Source organism: Falco punctatus, assembly GCF_963210335.1.
Source record: "Falco punctatus genome assembly, chromosome: 3".
Lineage (NCBI taxonomy): Eukaryota > Metazoa > Chordata > Aves > Falconiformes > Falconidae > Falco > Falco punctatus.
In genome coordinates, this window is record NC_137582.1 from 110909260 (window position 1) to 110931341 (window position 22082).

Here is a 22082-nt window from a genome sequence, read left to right on the forward strand (position 1 = left end):
CAATTTCACTGGTCTCTAAACACTTATTTGCTGGACAGCAACAGATTCAGAGGAATTATCTGATATTAACACTGGTGTATTGGGTGCAGTACTTTGATTAGAGAGAGCATAAGTATCACCAGTTTTGGGAGCTCTGGCTAGGAAGTCTGCTCTTGCTTTAGCAATACTCACTACCCTCGAGCTGGTACCCTACAGCACAAAGTAAAGAATGAGATTATTAATGTTGAGCATTAAATGTCTGATTATTATCAACTCTTTTATCCTAGGAGAGTACCTGTTAGTTTCAGTCATCAGTGGGCTTCCAAGTGTGAATTGAAGCATGACTTAGGGTCTTACACAGTCCATGAGAGAGAGCTGGAGATCAAGAGCAAGGTTAGTGTCTTGGTAGCACCATTTTCTTTTTTGTAGTGTTCAAAGGACAACCTCATGCACTCAGGAACGCCCTTCTGTTAGGTGGTTTTGTGAATGTTCATCTCATCTGGAAAAAAAAATATATGCCTGAACAAAATCCCTCAGTCTCTTAATTTCTTCCTACCTTCTTATTTGAGGGGTAAAATACAGATGGTGGTTTGTCAGGAAGGTGGAAAAGGAAGGTTCACTAACTCCAGAAAGACGGGCTAGGTCAGCATTACCCGTAGAAGACAGGCAGTACCAAGTCAGTAGCCTCAAATGCACCTGAATGCTCAAGCTGTCTGTGTTACCATGTGCCAGCCCCTCCTTCCAACAAAAGCAACAGAAATAAATGAAATAACTGCAATTTAGGAGGGCAAGGAGTTCAGGAAGACTCTAATCTCATGAACTTGCTGATGATGGGGGGAAGAGCCTGTTCTTCTTTGCTGAGAAATAGTAGAAGGTTTGTTGTAAGCAAACCGTAAAAGTATCTAGGCGTTCCTGCTACATTTCTGCTGATGTGGCGTATTGCAGTGTTTGATGGACTTTGGGGTGACCCCAAATTTTAGGAGTCTGAAGATCTTTCAGTTGCAGAAGTGGTACTTGTACTTGAAGTGCAAGAACACCTGGAAGCGGGTTCTTTTATGTTTAAAAATAGGAGAATTTTCTATTGCATTTCACATACCTCTTTATTAGGAAGTTAATGCTGTTAAAAAGTTCTGGGAAAGTGGAAGAGAAACCTGCCATTTTCACAGTCCTTTAGCAGTTTCAAATTTGGTCTGTCAGTTCCCATGTCCAAAATGGAAATGTCTTATAAAATTACTGATTCTTGATTATTAGAACAGTACGAAACTGTCCTGCAGATGTTGGGAAGCTGGAACAGACACCAAGAGGGGCAACACTCCTAACTTCAAGTTTAAAAGGAGGTGGGATGAATCCATGCCTCTGTATCCATGTGCTGTCTTCTGACAATGGGTGGGAGTGATTTTTGCGTGCCTTCCGACTGTGTGCTCTGGAAACTCGGAGCTGCTTCAGAGGCATGGTTGTCTTGCTACAGATGTGTGTCAGCAGCTAGGACAAATCGCTTGAGGGAAGGGGAAAGCCGAGGTCCTCGTTCTTCAGAGAGGCCCTTATGCTTTCCTGGGCTGTGCTTTACTGCCACATGGATCGGGGACCCCAGGGGAGGATGCGTGATCTAGTGTGGGGGCTCAGGAGGCTGCAACCGTGCAATTTGCTGTGGTTTCAGCACTGCTGTTCAGCGAGTGTGTCGTCTCCCTGCCCAATTTTTATTGGTCATAGTGGATTAAAAATATGTCTTTGTCGTTGTCCTCCATTGATGAAATTTTCAGCCAAGTGTCAAAGGACTTGCCCTAATTTTGACTCAGTTTTGTCCTTGGCGTCACGAGTGATGTTCACTGGCTTGCATGCAGGTTATACTTAACTGAATTGCTTATAGCCCTTTAACGCTACTTAGGCTAATTACTGTTTCATTAATCATTTGCAGTCAGTTTATATACTCATCTTGTTTTCCTGCTTTTAGTGTGTTTGCATAAGAAAATATGTTTCTATGGAATGTTTCTTATGGACTTGTTTATGACAGGATATGGATATAAAAGTGTAGTCATGTCATTTCAGAGTAAAATCCTTGCTTGCCATAGGGCTTTCAGCACAATACTATTCAAAACATCTGAGAAGGTGCTGGTGATAGTCCTGTGAGCTTCTTCCTCTCTTTCAGATTGTTGTGACTCTGAACAAGAGGAACTTAAAAAATTTTATCTTGATGTGAAGCCTCTCACTGTATCCCCTGTTACCCAGTGTAAGTACGGGTGAAGCAGAGAGGTTGCCTTCAGATTTACACCACGTCATTTGGGGTGCCAAGGAATTTCTTACGCTGAGGTGGAAAAGGAGGTTGTTCTGTGGTGAATAAAGCTGCAGCGGATGGTGCCTTTTGTGATCTGAAACACCTCGCAGGAGAATCCTGCCTGGTGATTTTTATCTTGCCTTGTTAGACTACAACATGCTTTCGTGGCACTGGCACGTCTGTAATATTCCTGCCAAGGGAGTTGATTCACTCGTTATCTCAGGGCCTGTTCCCAAATTTGGAGTGTTTCCTTAGCGTGCATCGTGAAACCATTTGGCTGCACCTTCTGAACCGAGAGTGCTAGGAATTGGGCATAAATCAGACTGGCAGCACCAGGCAGATTCTGTTGCGATACCTGCAGAGAAAAGTAGGGCGAGGAAAAGCAGAGTAGAGGGAGAGAATAGATGGAGGGGGCAGCAACGGGGAGGGGGCGCAGCTGCGGATGGCCTCTGTGGTTGCTGTGGGAAGAGTGGCACCAGGACAGCAGGGAATCTTCCCCCAAAATCCATACTCCGGCCGAGTCACTGAGTCACCAGCCCCCTTCTGCGGTCTGGAGGAGTTTCCCTCCGTGCCTGGGGAAATGGGACACTAAGCTTCAGCATATTACACATATTAATTTAATTAATTTTCACAGTTTCAGCTCTCCCGTGGCAGCTGTCAGCCACGTTCTCGTGGTGCCACCTCGCGGGTCCTTTCCTTTTCAGCTCACCCCGGAGCGTGGATCTGGTGTGGAATGGTTACTGTCTGCAGTAACTCGCCCTGGCGTGTGACGGGAGAAGGCGGCCAAAGCAGCGGCCAGGTCAGCTGGGGCTGTGCTGGGGCTGCTGGGAGAGGCACCGGAGCCTGTGGCCGTGCCCCGAGGAAAAAGCCCCTGGACAGAGTGTAATTCACAGTGGAAGCTAATGAGGCGCGGAACGTGGCGATCTCGGGCAAAGCATTTTGGTACCGTATCAATGATGCTCGCGGCAGCTTCCCAGCCTCCTCCCCACCGGTCCCCCTTCTCCCAGCTGATTCCTGCACGCTTCTTCCCTTCACAGCTCCCATTGCCTTTGATCCCTAAAGCCCTCCGCTTCCCCTAGCCTCAGTTTCCCTCCCGGGACCCCCTGCTCCCACCTGCCTTCCTCCTCCTCCTGGAGGAATCCGCCTGGGGCGGGCTAGAGCGGCGGCGCTCCGGCCGCTCCGCGCTGCTCTCGATGGTGCCGCGCTCACGTGAGGGGCGCTCGGCGGCGCAGGCGCGGTGGCGCCCGGCGGGGATGTCCCGCAAGCAGGCGGCTAAGGCCCGGCCCGCCGCCGGAGCCAGGAAAGTGCGGCGGCCCCGGCAGCCCTCCGCCGGGCCGGCTCCCGACCCCGCACCGGGTGGCGGGGGCCTCGCCCGGCAGCTGCGAGCCCTCGGCCTCAAGCTGCGGGAGGTGCCGGGCGATGGGTGAGCGCCGGCCCCCTGCCCCCGGGAGCCTTCTCCTCCGTCGGCGGGTGGGCAGCCTGTGTCCCCGGGAGCTGAGGGTCTTCCCCTCGCGGCTGAGTGGAGCTAGTGCTCCGCAGGGGTGGGGGCTTCCCCGCTGGAGCCCACAGGGATCAGAGGGCTCTGCTTTGTGGGTGTGCAGGGCCTGGTCCCCCGGGGTGCTGAGGGCTCTGCTGGGCCCAGGCCTGGTCCCTGGCGGGGCTAAAGGCTCCCCTGGTCTGCTGAGCAGAGCGTAGGAAGGGCCATAAGTATTGGGTGAAAGAGGTGTTAGATGTCTGCTGAGAAACTGCTTGGTAGATCATTGAGTTGTCCTTTGTCGCATTATGTCTTTTGTCAGTTTAAGACAGTTTGGCCTAGCAGTCTTACCACGCTTGACTTACCCTTTTGGAGCTGGAGACATGTTCACTCAAAACCTTATGTTCTTACCAGCAATTCTAGTAGCAGCAGCCATTTAAAGTACAGGGAATAGGTGCTACTTCACATTCATATCCTTGTTGAACTTAACTGGGCAGAAGGAGCACAAATACTTTCCTTTTATCACTGTATCTTTTTGCTGCTACGCCGGTTGTTGGTTTAATGGTGTATGTTAGCTATGTTTCACACATGCTAACTGGTGGTTTCTCTTTCGGTAGCAATTGTTTGTTTCGGGCCCTTGGTGATCAGCTTGAGGGGCACTCGCGGAACCACCTCAGACATCGCCAGGAAACGGTGGATTACATGATAAAGCAGCGGGAGGATTTTGAGCCTTTTGTGGAGGATGATGTACCCTTTGAGAAACATGGTATGGTCTCCATGGGATACTAGTGGAAGGGTTACTGCTTAACGTGATTGCATCTCATTAAGCGCATCTTCTTACTAAACAGTTCCTTATTCCAGGACTATGTTAGGGCTTCTCTTTAGTTTAGAAACTGTGAGTGTACCTTTCTGTCTGTTCCATAGAATGATGAACTATTAAACTTGTATTAAATCGGTGTTGGAAATAGTTTAAATTTAAGAAAAAATTGGAGAAGAGAGGCAAAAAAAAGCCAAGAAGTTAAAATTTGATGTTTTCAAAAGGAACTTGCAAAAATTGCCTAGTTCTTCTTGAATGCTGGTGAGTGTCAAGTGGCTGATTTCTTTGGGTTTCTTCTTCTCCTTGACACTTGATATTTCATGGTGGTAACACAGGGGAAGATCCAAAGCAGACAAAAATACAGCCTTTGTTCTGAAAGCTTCGAGGATGTGCCAAGTACCATGCAGGTGATGCATGAAAGTGGTTTGGGCCTTTAGTATGTGGCACTCCTTCCTTCTGAGCTAACACAGAGCTGATGGCCTTGCATAATCTAAGGGTGTACTGCATTTTTTAGAGGTTTCTGTGGTCATTTAAGACTCATTAATTTCTGTCGCTGCCAAATTTTTGCTTCAGCAGTCGCTGTTTCACAGTTGGGATTTTCTTTCCGGAATTTCTTGGGCTTGTGATGAATTTTTGTTACTCACTATCCCTCCAGTGCTTCTGGAACGGCCAGAAACTAGGTTTCCAACTCTTCTGGATGTTTTTTCCTTTAGTTACCAATTTGGCCAAGCCCGGTACCTTTGCTGGCAACGATGCTATTGTGGCCTTTGCAAGGAACAATCAAATGAATGTGGTTATTCATCAGCTTAATGCTCCGCTGTGGCAGGTGAGAAACGAAACTTCTATATTGTGACCTAATTTTCAGCTGATGAATACAAATTGTGTTGAAACTTCCTGATCATTACAAAAGAGCAATCAGTAGCCGTATGGTGTAGAGTTGTGCTTGCTTTTTCACCCTTGGGCAAAAACACTCCAGATTTCAGCTAGGAGGAGAGGGAATGAAAGAAAACAATGAATGTGTGAAAGTATGTGGACATGGAGCAGCATGTTTTAGTTTGGTTTTAAGCTTTGTTGTTGTGTTTCTGTTTCCCTGTCTTCTGAAGATTGGACTTCACATGAGGTTACTTTTCTGATAGGAATTTGAGCCAGGCTTAAGGAAACCTGTACCATAAGATTCAGAAATATGGAAGTACAGGGTATGGCAGCTGTGTTGGAATGAAGCTCTGTCAATTCTGCATGGGATTTGGAATGAGAAGGTTTCTGACAGTTGGAGAAATGAGGTTCAGGACTGGGTGGAAGAGGCAAGAAGTTTTAAAACTTTGAGGTGGTGTTTAATCAGCTTCTGGAAAGGACTGTGTGGTATGGTTTCCTCTGACAGCAGGGCACTGGAACAAGCAACCCATCAGGTCCCTCCTGCTTGCTTTTTTTTGTTGTTTTTCTATGGCAAGTCCACCGTGGAATGGGTCCACGCTCAATCTCTGCCTGTCCATTGAGCAAGTGAGAACCTGTATTTAAGTCAGGATTGTTTCTGGCCACAATTCACAGGCAGAACCAATGAAGTATATAGATTAAACAAGGCAATAAAGATAAAAGACCAGGTGAACACTGTCAGTGGTGTCTCAGATACATTTGAAACCGTGTCAGGTGGATTCTTGAACCCAGACGAGTTTAAGCTCATATTTGCATGGCAGCCATGGGCAGTAAGACAGCTAACTAAAATCCTCAACTGCTTGACCCGCTAGAGTGAGCAGAGGTAGCGACCTTGCGGGAGAGTTCATGGGGGTGCGGTTCATGTTTTTGTTACTGTTTTGAACCGGGTGCTCACCTCTGTGTAATTAACTCCTATTGATATTTTGTATATCCTCTTAAAAAGCTTAAACTCTTTTTCCCCATTCATTGACCTTTCCAGGGTTGTAAAGACAGAGTTTGTGATGAGGTTCTGTTTTGCCTGAGTGTAGTCTTATTAGTAAAGGGTTGTCTTAGGCTCTTTAGACTGGCGTAAGGTAATAGTTGTAATGTAAGGAGTCTCCTGCCCGCACAGAGGATACATCAGGACATTGAAGTATGTAAGGCGTCACAAACATGATGACAATGTTAGCAAGTTGGTAGGCTTGACTAACCCAGGACACCTTTTTTTCTTGATTTTCTATATGTCGACCTACTTTCCCACCCCCCCACCTCCCCCTTTCTTCTTTGGAGCCCAACAAAACTTTAGAAAGATGAGATTCCAAAGAGAGCATTTCCAGAGAGGCAGGTGAGCAAGATGCTTAAAGCAGATAGAGTGAATATCTCCCTCCTCTAAAGCAGATGGTGAGTTATCCTTTAATTTCGAGAGAACCATTTGGATCCAGTACAGCTAAGCTGGAACGATGTGAGCAGAAGTGTTCAGGACCTCCAGCTTGTATCTCAATCTCTGGCCTAATCAAAAGCTCTTCAGAGGTGGGCATCTCTGCGTGGACATTTTAGGGCTTTAAACGCCTTTACCTTTTTTGATAGTGACTGTAAATGTAGAGCTTCAAGTTAGCTCAGATGTACAGGCTATTTTATTGGCTTTTTGGATAACTGCTTACCTTTTTTCAGTGGTTTTGCCTTTTTTTTTTTTTGTTTTTTGTTTATCTGCAGCTATCTTTTGTTTACAGTTCCAGTGTATTGTGGAAAGAGCACGCAAAAAGAGGCTTCACTACTGAGAGCTAAATTGGGTATTTTCAGAATGATCTTTAAAGAGCTCTGGGATTTGTTAGATACTCATTGAGGCTCTGGCAGAGGAGAGGTGTTGAAAACAAATCTTCCTGAGTTCCAACATGTCAAATAACAGGATAAAAGGCAGAAGTTAAGTATAACCAAGTGTTGAGTTGGAACTTAAAGGTGAGCAAGTGTGAAATAGATGAATGGAGAATCTCTGTCATGAAATCTGAAGTCATTAGAGCAACGCAGAGTGAAGACATGGTTGAAAGGTGACTTGGTGTATATTCCCTAAGTTAGGATAAGCTGATTGAAAGATGTAAAAGGATTGAGAAATTGTGGAGCCCTAAAGCAAGCATTTGTTGTCATTTGCTTACTGACATCTTCTCCAGAAAGGTTGTCAGATCTTTGAACTCTGGCTTGACAGGTAAGCAAAGGAGAACTGCAAATGCCGGTAATTTTCCGCATTCCTTGTAAGAGTTGGAATGCCGTGTAGCTTTTAGCTAATAACTTGAGACACTGGTGGTTGGGGTAGAATGATTCTTGCATCAGTACAGATAATACTCAGAGCGGGAATTTTCTACGGAAACCGCTGTACTTGGTGCTGACAAAGCAAAGGAATGTTTGGTGGTTAATAGTGCTCCTGAATCGAGTTAGTACGTTTTCATGGTTTGGCTTTATTTCTGTTAGTCTTTCTTTAAAAAACAAAACATAACCACTTTGAATGCTAACTGTTAAAACAGCATCTCGTCCCAGCTGCTGAACACCACTTAGTCTGGGTGATGTGTTTCCACTGTGGTCATAATTTGGACTTTTTTTTTTTTATTTATTTCCTTCATGTTTGAGGGGAAGAAGGCATTGTACACTCAGTGGGAGTTGTCACTGCGACTGGGCCTGGGAAAGGCGATTAAGAAAGCTCACAGCTCCTGTGGAAATTTTAGAAAATAGTTAAGAGCTGTCCACTGAAATATTTTCATACCATGTTTTGTTTGTTATGATGTAACTGACCCAATGTTGTGTATCTGGTTTTCAAATATGATCCTTGAGACAGAAGCTCTGTTGTTACTGTAGGCACATCTGGATTATTAGGTCAACTCTTAAAGATGCTTCAGTAGCCACGTACTTTGCTTCCAATCACAGTGTTTATCATTGCTTAAAAAAAATAATACTTTGAAAAATACGATGCTGAAGTTGATTCCAAATGGTCATTTGCAATTTGTTTCTTTTATTTAGATTCGGGGCACAGATAAAAATAATGTGAGGGAGCTGCATATTGCATATCGTTATGGAGAGCACTATGACAGTGTGAGGAGAATCAATGACGATTCTGAAGCTCCAGCGTATCTTCAGATGGAGGTTGGTTATGGCAGAACAACCTGAGTCAGCTGTGGGTAATAAATAAAAGAGATAAAAATTACCAGTTCATTTCCTTTCTCATTTGCATCGAGACTGAGAGTTTGGTCCCTGTGTCACGCTGGGCATAGGAAAGCCCCTGAGGTCGTTGTAAGTAGTGCTGCCCACTGTCCTGAGATAGGCTGTGAAGTGTTTAAATTACTGGGCTGGAAATCAATCCCAAATCTGCTGCTGTGATATGAGCTGTAGAAGTCTTGAAGCAACTTCATCTAAGTTACATACTTATGCACCTTGAATGCAGAAACAAAGGGAAGGGAGGACAGAGCTGGAAAGGCAACAGCTGGATACAATTGTCCTCTTCATATCTCACTTTTTCATGTTAAGGAGTAAGCTGTGCTGTCCTTGAGATTCTCTGCACACAACTGTGTAATGTGTGGTATTGTAATAAGATAAATACTGCATTTAAAAAGCCAGTGATTATTTACAGGTATGCACAATTTTGTAGTATGTGAGAGCTTGCTCAGTAGTGTATGAGTCATGGGAAAAGGTGTCAGTGATGAAGAAGTTACACAATTTCCAAGATGCTTTGGCAGAGGATATTTCTGAGACAAGTGTGCCATAATAATTAAATTCATTATGATGTCAGATGTTTTTTTACTGCATATCATGAAATCGCTGCATGCTTGTGTGATCTGCTGGTCTTTGCTTTTCTTGCAGATGCTTTGCAAAAATGATTCAAATAAGGAGGAGGAAGTGAAGCCGCAGAAGGGTGACTCTGAAGATGAGATTGAAATTGAAATGGATGATGCTGTACAAAAAGTGTGTAATGCAACTGGATGTTCAGTAAGTATTGAGTAGCCTTTTTGTGCTTAATGTTCAAACCTTCTTGATACATGAAAGTTGCCTTGGGAAGAATTGTAAAAAAATACTCATCTTGGATAATTTCAGCACTGCAGCCATAAATCCGGATGCATTTCATCCTAGACTCAACCCTTAAATGCAGATGAAAGGTGCTCTGTATGGATACCTAATAATTTTGGCAGGTTTGTCTTGCAACATCTCAGAAAAATCACTTTGAAACAAATTCTGTAAGATTTGAAATCCTTTGAGGATGTCTGTACTTGAACATCCCAAATGACTAGCTAACTTGGCGGTTGTCACTGGGTAGCCTGTGTGGTTCCTGCAGACTGAAACAGTTCCCAGTGAAACAGTTACACTGAAACAGCACGTTCCTTTTTCCTGGTATCTTCAGGATTTAAAGTCTTTTTTTTCCCCCTCACCTTTTTCAGAAATGGAATGCAGGCTAATTGAAAGCAGACAGCAACCCCCTCTCAGTGGTGCAGATGGTTGTTAAATCAGTGTATGTCAGTGATTTGAGCTCTCTTCAGTGTTATCTTTCTCATCTTGTGGACAGGACACTGATTTAGTAAGCCAGATTCTGGAAGTGGAAGACTACAATATAGAATCTGCAATATTTGCCATCTTTCAAGTGAATGAAGTGGAAAGAATCAGTAAGTACACAGAGTTTGTCATGTGATGCTTCAGAAGAGCGCTGTCTGATGTTAGTGTTCACTGTAAACAGCAGTTCAACATGGACAGTAGGAGTTGGAGCTTGCTGTTGGCTGTGCTCCCACCTCAGCCTTTCTGTGCTCAGGCAGGTTGTTAGTGAGAGCACATTCAATCCAGCTTCCAAAAAAAACACTGTTGCAGAAATTACGGCAGAAGAAATTGGCTGACAGTGAGACTGCTTCTGCATAGAGTGTGTCTGAGAAAGAATTCTGTTATTGGTAGGTACTGAAGAGCAGCATGATCCCCCGAGCAAAGATCAGAAATTGTGTAGCAGAACTCTGTGGGAAGAAAATGGAAGTGGTTCAAGAATCTTGGGAAATCGGAGCTTGCAGCAAGGTGAAATAGAAAACAACAAAGGACAGGCTAGATCCGATGAAGAGAATCGAGCTAGCAGAAACCCAAAGGTATGTGAAGTGTGGTTTGGCAGTGATTTGCACGCCCTTTCATGATCAGGGGAATGCTTAGGATTGTTTAATCAGCAACTGCCCTCTCCTTTGAATTAAAAAGAGCTTCTTCCTACTGGATTTTGTTGCTGCTACAGCTGTGATTTCTCAAACACTTAATAGTGACATGTGGCAGTCTTCCCAAAATGACGCAAAAGTCCTGATAAGTAGTTTGGAATAAACATTCTCTGGCCACTGCTTTGATATCTGCTTGTCTCCTTTACAGTGTGTTATTTTTCCTCAACTGCACAGAAAAAAAAAAGTGTGCTTTCATCTCTGTTTTCATCCTTCCCTTTCAGGTATCAAAAAAACAAAAGAAGGAACAGCAGCGTGTGGAGAAGAAGAAGCGGCAGGAAGAAAGGCACCGACAAAAGGTCTTGGCCAACAAGAGTAACTGTGCAGATAGCAGCAGGAGAGACACAGACTCAAACAACCACGTCACCTTGGTGAAGGCCATGGCAGCCCTAAACATATGAGCGAATGTGTTCTGAGTGCCTTGGTGAGAAAAGCAAATAAAACTGATTAAGACAAAATTCCCCTTAAGCAAATCTCCAAGCACCTATTATGTTAAAATCTGTTTCTGCAGAGATCTCCAAGCGCCCGTGACCTTCCTGTTTCTTCAGTTGTGGGGCCAACAGTTACTTGGTAATTCTGTATCGGCTTCTGTGTGAGAAGAGTTGTTTGAAAATAACAAAATGTAGAGACATGTTTTTATAATTTTGGAGTTAGATAAAGGTGAGAACCTTTTCTTCACACAGTAGTGTCAGATTTGCTTTAACATCTCTTGATATGCTTAGATTATTTTTTTTTTTAATAGCAACTTTTTACTTGGTATTGCTTGGAGGAGCTTTATTTTACTTTGCTGTCAGGGAAAGCTTAACAATTGTCAACTCAGGAACATGGTGGGTGGGTTTTGGTGGGGTTTTTTTTCTATTTAAATAATGTAAGTGAACAGAATCCCAGAATCCCTTCCAGAGCTAGGTGTATCAGCCAATACCATATCAAACATGACATTCCTCTTTTCTTTCCCATGGAAGAATGCAGTGATAGGTTTTTAGTCTAACTAGAGGATGCAGTGATAAATTTTTAATCTAACTAGAACTGCTCGTGTTGCACTAGGCTGTTCCAGAAGTGATTAGTACGTGAAGGGAGAATGGGATTGCTGCATCCATGTTTGCTTCTAGCTTAAGTTTGGGATCAGCTCGTTTGCTAGCTGATGAGACCTGTAGGGGAGAAAAAAGAATAATAATGCCAATGAACTCATGAGACCATAGAGCCAATTAATCCAATCTGATGAAGTCTAATGACGTCGTAAAATGCGACCTGAGCAGGCATGAGATTTCTGTTAAATGTTGTTACTTGGACATTTGGAATCTCATCTCCTTTGCCATGCTCTGGAGGTTTTGGGCTACTTCAGAGCTTTAGTCCAAGCCAGGAACTTGACAGCCATCAGTCTCCAAATGAAATCAGTATAGCCAAAGGATCCAGAGCCCTGGGAACAAGCTTCCAAGTAGCAGTGATCATTGGGAACCCTGCCTGTTTCACTCTTCATAAATCAAAGTTTTTCCAGGGTAGGACTTTTTTCATCTTAAATTCCTCTTTGGTAAGGTCACCAAGTACTGTAGAAGGTACAGCTTGAATCCGGTGATGCTTTCCACTATAGGACTGTGCATTTCTACTGAAGCATAAGGGCTGTGGGACTTGGCCCTTGATATATGGCTTGCAGTATTTCAGCTTCACTCAGGTTTTTGGGTTTGTATCAAGCACATGTGCACTTACACAGAAATAGATAACAGGAGACATCTCATCAGCCAGGGCAGAGATGAAATAGATTTCTCAAAAGTAAGGAATGTTGCTTTTGAAAAATCTATTCATTCTGTGAAGTTTCCAAATCAGCACAGAAATATAAATGCCTTTTTTTTTTTTTTTTTTTTTTTTTTTTTTTTTTTTTTTTTTTTTGTGAACTGCCAAGATCTGAGCTAGTACTAGTTACGCTCTGCTACTGTTTATCAAGAGTATTTGAAGAATAAAAAGAAAGGAGCTCCACTTTGGGTACTGGTGGTGTGCAGGTACAACAGGGTTTAATGCTGCTGAAGAAGTTCCTTTGGTTCCTGTAATGAGCTTGGTGGAAATAAAAAGTAATACACAGCAGCTTTTAGGCTTTGTGGTGGGACATAGTACCTGGCAAGTGAAGCAGTGGATTACGTGCTGCTTTAGGTGCTGGTGGTAAACGTGACTAAATGCTGCAGAGGGAAGTCTGAGTAGTATTTCATCGTAGGTAGGAAGAGCATGGATCAGCCTTGAATTCACAGTACCATTGTTGAAGTGGAAAATGACTTTGGTAAAACCCATTTTGTGCCAAGCTTAGATAGCCTGTTGTTAGTGATGTAGCTTCCAGGAATCCTTTTTCCTCCAGACAGTCAGTTTTAGGGGAGTGGAAAGAATGCCAAGTCAGAGCTTAACAGGGAGAAAGTAGAAGTCACTTTGCCAGTGTGCCGAGTTGAAAACAGTGGGCACAGCAAGGCAGTTCAGGTTAAAGTGTCACCTCTGTCTTGCCCAGCTGTATCTTGATTTGAAAGGTGGGTGCGTTCCGCAGGTTTGCAAAGATAATAAGAATTTGCAGTTGTGTGCTACAAATAAGATGTTTGATCTCAATGAAGTGTTGTTGGTTTTTTTTTGTCTTCCTGAGCCAGAGCTGATAAAAGGATTGTTGGTGCTTGGAGCATGAGGAGATGTGAGGGGAGCTGCCCTGTAGCTGAGCCTTCTGTGGGTAAGCTCACCCGTGCGGGCTGAACGGGCAGGCCTGCAGCAGCAGCACCACTTATGGAGCAGAGGGAGAGGCTGGCCTTCAGCTCATGGCCTCTTGATACCTGTGGCTGAAAATGCTTTTGTTTCCAAGTATAATATGATTAAAATAAACTCTTAGTGTGCTGGGCTCCTATGCCTTGTTACACCAATCAAATTCTCTTTATTTTTGCCAGGATAGCTTTGTACCTGCACGAGCATTTTTTATCCAAAGATATTAAAACTTTGGGTTTGGCTGTTTTCGATTTTTCCTTTAGCTGTAGAAATTTCAATGTGCCCTTTTGAAATTGTTTTTTCTGTGGAATCCTTACGCAGTGTTCCTCTGGGAACTTGCTTTTACGCAGAGAATCTGCTTTGGAAACAGGTCGTGGGTTTTCCTTGCAGGAGAAAGGAAGGCAAGAAGCAAGAGAGAAACATGATTCATAGCTTGTGTTTACTCTTTGGTGGAGCTAACTGTGCTTCATAATATGCGGTCATGGGACAATAAGCACTGCCCGTTCCCTCGGTATTTGGGGAGGATTGCTGTTTGTTACTAGCTGCTAGCTTACATCTTCAAAGGTCACAAGTGGGCAGAGGGCCAGGAGCGTGCTTTGACTGCTGCGGCACCGGCGGGGTCACTGCCAGCCTCTCAAAGGTGAATACGGAGCAGGACGATGTAGAAAGCTGCTTTCTCTGAATCCCATCTGCCATCGTCTTCCCTAGACTTTTTCTAAATCCTGCCCCTGTAGGTACAGAGTTCACTTGAACTGGAAGTGTTAAGCATTTAGCCAGCTTCTGTCTGATGTCTGTAAGTGTGTCTTGGCCTTGCTGTGGATGGGAGAGCTCTTCTGCTTGTGCTACTCCTTGTTTCTTCTTGGGAGAGTTGCTTTTTGGTTTATTTAACAGCTTGGCCTCATCTGCAGTGTCTGAACAGCCACAGAAGCCACGTCATCCATGGCACCTGCATCTGCAGTGCTCTCAGAAGGCGCCTTCCTTTTCTATTGGCATCTGTTGAAACTACACAAGAGTTTTCTTCTCCTTTCCCCCTCCGGACACTCGTTTCTGTTACCAAACCTCCTCTGCTTTTTGCATGCCAAGCGCAATAAATATTGCAAAGGTCTGCCAGCCGAACTATGCAAATGGAGTTGTGCATATGGGGTGTGCTGAGGGCTGAAGGCAAAAATTTCCAATTATTTGAAGGAGTCTGCACAACCTGAACCCTTCCTGGGGATGCGATCTAGCTGCTGGGGTGTATGTTCACCTGCCAGCTTTCACAGGCTTTGGAAGCTGCAGGAAGGGGGGGAAATGGTGGCTGATGTGACCCGTGCTCCAGCCTCCTACAAAACGGAGATGGTTTGTGCTGTGTTGAGCTGTGTGATGGTTCCTTCGTGCTGCCTGGAGCAGAGCTCTCCCCTCCCGCATCCCAAAGCCCTTGAGTGAATGGCACCAGAAAATGAGTAAAAGTAGAAATGAGCGTTTTGGAGTTGTGAAGACACAGTGTTTGCCATAGGGAGTGTGAGGAAGGGGCCGGGACGATGCTCGTGATGCTTAATGGACTCAGGCAGGAGCCCTTTGTGCTGAAGTGAAACTCTTCAAAAACACCCCTAAAGCACCTTTATTTTAGGACCCTCCCCGCTCTGAAGCTGCAAAGCACATCTCCGGAGGTGGCATTAAAACCGGATGGGTGAGGGGCAGCTGGCGCTGGCTCATTAGGGCTAATTGCAGATGGTGTGCAGCTGCGGTGGGGGACAGGGGCCGCAGCCTGAGACCAGCGCTGCGCCTCTGGCCCTACAAAGACTTGCTGGAGATAGGGAACAAGAAAAAGCCACCCCAAACCTCTGAGACCACCACCACCACACTCCCCCACGGCTTTCGTGAGTATTAATTACTTAAATAGTCGTTAGGAGTGGGCTGGGGCTGTGTTGTGGCCAAGCTCCCTGAGGGGAGCTGGGTTTGGAGTCAGGCTGCAGCAGCTGCTCAGTTTGTTGATAATTTTCTTTTTCTCTCTGAAGCTCTTAAGATTTAGCAGTTGGCTGCTCAGATGTCACTGTTGGTAAATGTATTTTAAGAAAAAAATGCAAAACTGCATGTATGCATAAATATTTACTTCAGAAAATCAGCCGTGAGGCTTCATGCTGTTTCCTACCCCTTCCACCAGTGATTCCTGGAACACAAATCCTTCAGGCTGCCTTTGAACATTTGGTTTTGTTTGCAGAGATTCCTTTGGGTTTATGATTCATTTCATTGTGGGGGTTCGGCTTTTCCCTGTGCACCAGCTCCGGTGAAAGGTGTCGGAGCCTGACCACATGGGGGGTGGCCCCCCAGTTTCTGGGGTGTGGAGCCTGGGGGGCTGGCAGGAGGGCACGGGGGCCTCGCGCAGAAGGTTGGGGTGATTCTTGTCAAAGTCGCAGCCTGTCGCGCTCCCAGCTCCGTCTTTTGCACAGAGTCCTGGATCCTGGAAGGAAATCCAGGGGGATGGCGTCAGGCAAGGGGTACGAGGGGCAGGGGGTGTCTGTCAGGCGTAAGCAGCCCCCACGTTGAAGTGGGGGGTCTCGGGTAGGCCCCCCCTTTCCCCTGGGGCATGGAGCCACCTGGCTGTGAACCACGCGTGGCCCTGGAAGGACCATTTAATTGACTTTATCTGACCATGTATGTGTAGATCTTTGCTTTGATCACGGGGAAGTGCTTTGTCTCTATCCGCTCGCCATGAAACAGCAGCGTTTGTTCTGGGAAGACCAGGATGGCAGGGCCAGGTCCCTGTCCAAAGTGGGACGGTCACCTCAGTACCTGCCCGCTCCACAACAGCAAGCCCCCTCCTCTGGGAGGTCTGCAAGCTCTAAACTTCACCGTTGTCCTAGCAAATAAAATGTTTGCCCTATTCCTGGCACTTTTCCCCTCATTTCTACCCCTTCCCAGCAAGCAGTTTTCAACCCAGGATGGTCTAGAGGACATCTCTGATCGAGTGAGCCCCCGAGAGCGTGGGTGGTCGTGCCTGCCTGCGCGCTGTGACCCACCGTCTCTTACCGCAGGTGGTCCGGCTTCCCTGGCTGAAGCAGGTGTACGTGATCTCTGGGGCTGCGGCGAGGGCAGGGCAGTGGCAGGTAGCAGCAGGCGAGGGCAGGGCAGCACCTGGGAGCCCAAGGTTGTGTCAGGGCAGGACGGGCAGCAGTGGGGATGATGCTGCGGTGGGGACCAGCCCCCGGGAGAAACGCCTTGGGTTTGTGTCCAGGTTAGGTCAAGCCTTGTTCTCCTCAGCACTGCCTGCGCTGTAGGAGCGAGGGAGGGTGACGCGTGCCTTTCTGGTGTCGTCAGCGCAGCTCTAATTACTTTGCTGTTGCTCTGCTGCAGCGGCTTTGCGGAGCACTGGTGGGTGCTGCAGTGAGCCGGGGTGGTGGTGGGACCCCGGTGCGTCCCTGCCTAGCACTGCAAAGGCAGAAGAAGCACCGATGCACGCCATTCCCATCAGCTACTGCTACTAAGCAACTTTTAAAGAGGTTTTAAGGACGAGCAATGGGTTTTGTGTTGCTATCTTGGCTCCCAGCAGAGGGGCAGGCATTCCCCTTGCTGTACGCAGGGAGAGGGAAGTGAGGAGGGCTGGGGGCACCCACTCTGCCTTCACCAGGTCCCAGCTCACCAGTCGGTCGCATCCAGCGGCTGTTTGGATCCTCCCAAGTTGCAGCAGCAGCCGTAACCGATGTAGGACAGCACCAATTTCCCTGTCTTGTGCCTGAGCATTGAACCAAACTGAATCCAGCAGGGGCCAGCCCTGCGACTGGAGATGAGGTGTGGGTTAGGAGCACCGAGAAAAACAATCTCTCATCCCATCCCTCCACAGCAAAAATGAACATTTTCACCCCAATTTTATGGATAGGAACTGTGAGCCAGGCATTCTGCATTACCTTGTCTGGCGAGGTGGGAGCTGGTGGGGGGGTACTCAGCAGAGGAGCAGCAAGAAGAGCTTTGTGTCTGGCAGTGGCAGCTCCAGTGTTTGGGTGAGCCCAGGGTGCTGCTGGTCACCCCCTTTATGGCCACCATCTCTCTGCTCGGCGAGGCCCCTCCTGTGGAGAACCCAAAGTGGGCAAATACAGGCCATCCTCACCGTGTGTGTGAGCCTCTTGGTGCTGCTGGAGGTCCTGGCTGGGGGATGCTCTGTTCTTGGGGAGCCCTTTGCAGGGGAGGATTTGGTGAAGTGGGGTCGAGTCTGTGCACTGGGTATGTTAGCATCCCAGTGCTTCCCTGAGCAAAACAGGAGAACCCGTGGGAGAAGGAGAACTACTTTGTTCCTGGGTGACTATTAGTTTGTTGGGGTCTTGGTTAGAAAATGCCGTTCTGTATCTTACCATCACCATCGTGACTTACCTGGGCAGGGAGAAAACACAGCCAGTGCACAGCAGCCTCTGCATCTTGACTTAGCAAGGCGGGTGAGATGCAGCATCATGAGCAGAGGAAGGTCCCGGTGTCCTCCCGAATGGGTGGTGGCTGAAGACAGGGCTGAGCAAAGGCCCCGTACGCCGGTTTTCTGGTTAGCAGGAGCTTGTCAGTGCCTACATGCCCCTTGCGTGTGGGGTGCCCCATCGCTCTCCCCACATGTGCTGGACACTGCAGTCTTGCTCTCAAAGAGAGAGCAGGTGATGCTCACGGACCATTGCCTGAGGTGTCTGCTTCACCTTTATGTAGAAACAAAATAAGGCAAGCAGCAGGGTAAGCAAAAAAAAAATAATGCAAGTGGTGTATGATGGAAGGGTGAAAAAAGATTGATGGTTGTGTCGTTTGCTCAGAGAGAATCTCTAATTAAATACGTGGCACCGAACAATCATTTCAGCAGTTTTCTTCTGGCAGATATTGCAGATGTGTAGCGCTTTGCAGGGAACCCCAGCACGGGCAGGCACAAAGTCAGGGCGAGGAAATCCCCCCGTCACCGATAGGGAAACTGAGGCAGGTAACAAGGATGTGACTTGCGAGGAAATCTGAGAGATGGTGAGAAAAGGGAACTCGAGGCAGGGCTTCAGCAAAACCTCTTCCCCCCTCTGGTATGTGCCATTTGCCTCATCAGCCCTCCAGGCTGATGTAAGACCCCTGGGATGGAGGCAAGTCCATTAGATGGAGCAGGACTTGTCGTAATTCAAGATTTTCTGAGTCCGCAGCCAGTTTTTATCCCTGGGGAATAATGTATATTTTTGTGCATCAAATTGGCTGAGCTCCCAGGTTAAAAACTCTCGCCCCAACTCCTCTACCCGCGACAGGTTTGCAGTAGCCCTTCTCCAAATATGAAATAAACGCCCTCCCCAAGCCAAACGCCTCCTGGGAGGACGTGGACTTTGGGTTTTATTTGCAGCGTGCAAAATGCAACTTTTGCAGCCCAATTTACCGCAGTGTACCGAGTGGGTGCAGTAGCTGGGCCGACACATCGGCACTTGGAGCTCCACATGAATGGGTTTGTACAGCCAGATGTCCGAGCAGAAAAATACATAGATTGTTAAAATTCACCCAGACTTTAGAGGGAGAGGGTGTTTCAGCTCACCCTGGCCTGCAATCTGCGTGATCACCCCCTTCCCATCTCGGCAAGGGTTTGAGCCTTGATTTATGCCTTCAAGCAGCAGCCGTTGGGTGAAGGGCTGCACCTTCTTCCTTGTACCCCCCAGGACTACACGCTGCTGCATGCGGAGAGTGGCAGAGCTTGATGCCAGGGTTACAGCCCAGCGCGGGGAGCATTGCTGATTTAAAGGGTATTTCCCAGTGCCATTGATTTCAGCTTTGGGGTAAGCCAGCGTGGGAATTACAGCTGCTGATGCCCAGGGCATCATTCCCCCCACCCAGGGAAACAGCATTTTGTTGCTGTTTCTGTGGCTGTATTTCATTGCTGAGCCCCACGGGGGTGTGCAGTGCTGACTCCCAGGGGGTCAGTGCAGCTGGATTGTTCTGCAGCGCAGAAAACCTGTACCCTGGGGATGCTACAGCGTGAGGGGGGAAGCAGCCACTGCCTGAACTGCCTTTTCCTAGGGGATGCGCTTGGGGTTGCTGCAAAATTGGGCCAAAACATTCTTTCCTGGTGAGAAATATGTTTTGCTCCGCACTGGGCGTGAGGCAAACTCCCGGCCACCCTGTTGCAGCAAAGGTTGTCAGTGCCCAGCCCTCCCGTGGCATCACGCCTGCCCGCCGCCCTTTCCGCCAGCTTTGATTTGTCTGTCTCGGAGCAACTGGAAATTTTCAGACCACCAAAGCTTGGGGTTAAGCCAGGGGGGCAGCCGCATGTCGGTGGGAGATGCATCACCTCTTGGGTGTCTTTTTTTTTTCTGGGTATTTCAGGGGGAGACCCAGCTGAGAGGTTAGCTTCTCCCCGCTGCCTGCAAGGGTGGTCACTGGGCTCAGCCGAGGCATGTCACACTGAGGACCGATGTTTTGTGCTCTCTGCTTTTATTTTGGAGCAACAGAAGAGAATCTGCAGTGAAGCAAAAAGCAGAGGGAGCTGACAGGCTGCACGGGGAGCTCGAGCCAAGGGGAAATGAGTGTCGGCGGAGAGGCTCGCGTTGGCTTCCATCTCGCCCTTTGCAGCGATGTGTCGCAGGTGTCCACCCCTCCCTTGTTTTTCTGTGCTGAAACTTCGCATCTGTGCTGCTCTCCCCCCTCGCATCCAGTGTATAATGATGCAACTTCACAAGAGGGTTGTTGTCCTGATGTCAAAGCCAAAAAGCCCCGAGGAGGAGACCCGCCAGGGCTGGGAAATGCTCCCAGCGCCCTGCTGGCCCTTTGCTTATCAGCCTGGAGGTGGTTTTGCAGAGCCTTTTTCCTTCAACACCTCCCGGCACGTCCCCGGCACTTGCTACGATGCCGGAGCAGACCCCGGCCGCGCATCTGGCAGAGCCAGGCTGCTCGCTCGCATCTGCACGCTCCTCTCTGGCACCAGGTCCCGGACCCTGCAGGGACCCGAGAGGAAGCACGCCTGAGACCTTCTTTTCAGGAAGATCCCTGGGGTGCTGCCCCAAAAATAGGTACCACAAAGGAGAGGGATGCTCTGGAAAGAGACGTCGTGAACCATGAGGGTGGGGACTCACTGCAGGTGGGGATTCCTGCCTGGGGCGCCGAGAGGGGCTGGATCGGTCCCAGGCGGCACCGCCGTGCCACCAGCTTGGCGTAGCAGCAGGCGCGGAGCAGGCAGCACCTGCAGCGAGGAGGAGAGCCTGGCCTCATCTGAAACATGCCACTGGCTGCTCCTAACCAACCTGAGACAGGCTCTGCAAGCAGAGCCACCTCTTGCCTCCTCCTCCCGCTCTAAATCACTGAGAGGCTGCTCTTCCCAGTCCGTTCCATGCCAACCCTCTCCTCTGCTTCCCTGTGCAACCCCTGCCCAGCTCCGAGAGCCCTTGTGCACCCTGGCAAATCCCACCCCTCCCCGCTGGTGCCATCCCACTGACTCCAGGTGCCTGTCACTGGGCAGGAGCTGGGGGTGACCACTGCCTCACTTTCCCCTTTTCCCAAAACTTGTTCCCTTCCTCTTGCTGCCCATCGCCTGCTCTGCATTTTGCAAAGCTCCAGAGGATGCTGCTGGAGTTGCTCACAAGCCCTAGGGTCACCCCAGGGCCAGCGTTAGCCATCCCAGGGCCAGCATTAACCCTCTGGAGCAGTGCTGCCTGTACCGGTCCATGGAAGCCTTTGCTGTGCCACTCCTGCCCCATCCCGAGTAGCAACCGTGGGCGGTCAGGTTTCCTACAGTGCTTCCCTCGAGTCCTGGTGCACGTGGGAACTTTCCACGAGCTGTGAACACACCTAGAGCGACCAGAAAAATGTGATTTTTGCAAGTTATACGCAGAAATGAAGCCTGGGGAACCAGTGGGGAGAAGAGGGGTTGGCTGCAAGTCTCCCCGTGGAGCGCACAGGGGTTTGGGATGCTCCCCACATCGTCTCCCCTCCGTGGGTCTGGGAACGGCTGCACTTACTGCAGGCGAACAGCACTGCCAGCGCCAGCAGGACCTTCATCTTCCTCTCACCTGCGTCTGGGAGGAGGAACAGGAGCCTGACTCAGCCCAGCAGCGTGGCCTGTCAACAGGTGCTGCCGTGTGAGCCTCGTCTCACCAAAATCAGGTCAAATTGTCCTGAAATTTGGAGGGAGGAAGGCAGCTGTGCCCCCTTGCATCTCTGTCTCTGCCCCTTGGCCAAAAGCAGATGCTTTCTGAAGCTGTCCCCCCACCTCCCGCCCCACCGCCCAGGGCATCACGCAGCAGCAGCAACTTCCCAGCTCAGTTTTGATCTGAGAGCAAGGCAGCGCGGAAGGCGCGGCGGTGTCGTGCCTGCTGCCTCCCCCCAGGGTCCCCCGTGGTGGGAGCTGCTCACCGGGGAATCGCTCCGGCTCCGCTTCCTCGCTCCCAGTCCGTCCTGCTGCCCTCCGTGTCCGGCCCCCCGGCTCTCAACTGGAAGCACTGAAATGACTCGTCTGTCCCAAACCCACTGCGTGCTACGCCCCTTCCCTCGCCGGCCAAACCCCCCCTTTCTCCTGGGGGCTGCTGCCCGGAGTGACGCAGGGGCCGAGATGGAGTTTTTGCAGAGTTCGGGGAAGATGATACTGAGTATTTACGGGGATTTCTCTCTCTGCCCAGCAGCAGCTCATGGAGGACTGGGGTGGTTTAAGCACATTGTTTATTTTCACATGGATTAAATTTACAGCCACACTAACGAGGTCCGTGGAGGCAGGGACTTAGGGCGATCTGGATGCAG

At 48.4% G+C, this 22082-nt stretch overlaps 2 protein-coding genes across 7 annotated transcripts; one reads left to right on the top strand and one right to left on the bottom strand.

Moving 5' to 3' along the window:
- Positions 1-270: 270 nt before the first annotated feature.
- OTUD3 (OTU deubiquitinase 3) lies at positions 271-15492 on the top strand. Of its 4 annotated transcripts, none has more exons than XR_013926759.1 (9): positions 3430-3674; positions 4343-4491; positions 5256-5368; positions 8458-8580; positions 9295-9420; positions 9992-10088; positions 10369-10550; positions 10889-11324; positions 14297-15492. XR_013926759.1 is itself a non-coding variant. In XM_080379317.1 (9 exons), exons 1-8 carry the CDS (start codon positions 3445-3447, stop codon positions 11063-11065), a joined length of 1197 nt encoding a protein of 398 aa, XP_080235443.1. In that variant the 5' UTR covers positions 3430-3444; the 3' UTR covers positions 11066-11088; positions 11176-12635. The 4 variants fall into 4 exon arrangements, 3 of the variants coding, with proteins under 3 accessions (XP_080235444.1, XP_080235443.1, XP_080235442.1); XM_080379317.1 differs by lacking the exon at positions 14297-15492 and having other exon boundaries at positions 10889-11088; positions 11176-12635; XM_080379318.1 differs by lacking the exons at positions 3430-3674; positions 14297-15492 and adding an exon at positions 271-372 and having other exon boundaries at positions 10889-12635.
- A 4278-nt stretch (positions 15493-19770) lies between these two features.
- LOC308060507 (basic phospholipase A2 A-like) lies at positions 19771-22063 on the bottom strand. Of its 3 annotated transcripts, none has more exons than XM_080379332.1 (5): positions 21702-22063; positions 21308-21364; positions 21008-21137; positions 20426-20532; positions 19771-20287 (listed from the first exon to the last, which is right to left on the bottom strand). In XM_080379332.1, the coding sequence occupies exons 2-5, from the start codon at positions 21345-21347 to the stop codon at positions 20163-20165; spliced, it is 402 nt and encodes a 133-aa protein (XP_080235458.1). In that variant the 5' UTR covers positions 21348-21364; positions 21702-22063; the 3' UTR covers positions 19771-20162. The 3 variants fall into 3 exon arrangements, with proteins under 3 accessions (XP_080235458.1, XP_080235459.1, XP_080235457.1); XM_080379333.1 differs by having other exon boundaries at positions 21308-21407; XM_080379331.1 differs by having other exon boundaries at positions 21308-22063.
- Between the last annotated feature and the right edge of the window lie 19 nt (positions 22064-22082).

Bases quoted from the DNA above. Each gene is read 5' to 3' on its own strand.
- OTUD3 (XM_080379316.1), top strand. From the start codon at position 3,445: ATGGTGCCGCGCTCACGTGAGGGGCGCTCGGCGGCGCAGGCGCGGTGG. The intron at 8,581-9,294 runs GTTGGTTATGGC...CTTTTCTTGCAG, and splicing joins CAGCGTATCTTCAGATGGAG to ATGCTTTGCAAAAATGATTC. The intron at 9,421-9,991 runs GTAAGTATTGAG...TCTTGTGGACAG, and splicing joins GTAATGCAACTGGATGTTCA to GACACTGATTTAGTAAGCCA.
- LOC308060507 (XM_080379332.1), bottom strand. From the start codon at position 21,347: ATGAAGGTCCTGCTGGCGCTGGCAGTGCTGTTCGCCTGCA. The intron at 21,138-21,307 runs GTAAGTGCAGCC...TGGTCGCTCTAG, and splicing joins GGCAGTGCTGTTCGCCTGCA to GTGTGTTCACAGCTCGTGGA. The intron at 20,288-20,425 runs GTGAGTCCCCAC...GGGTCCCTGCAG, and splicing joins GGCAGGAATCCCCACCTGCA to GGTCCGGGACCTGGTGCCAG.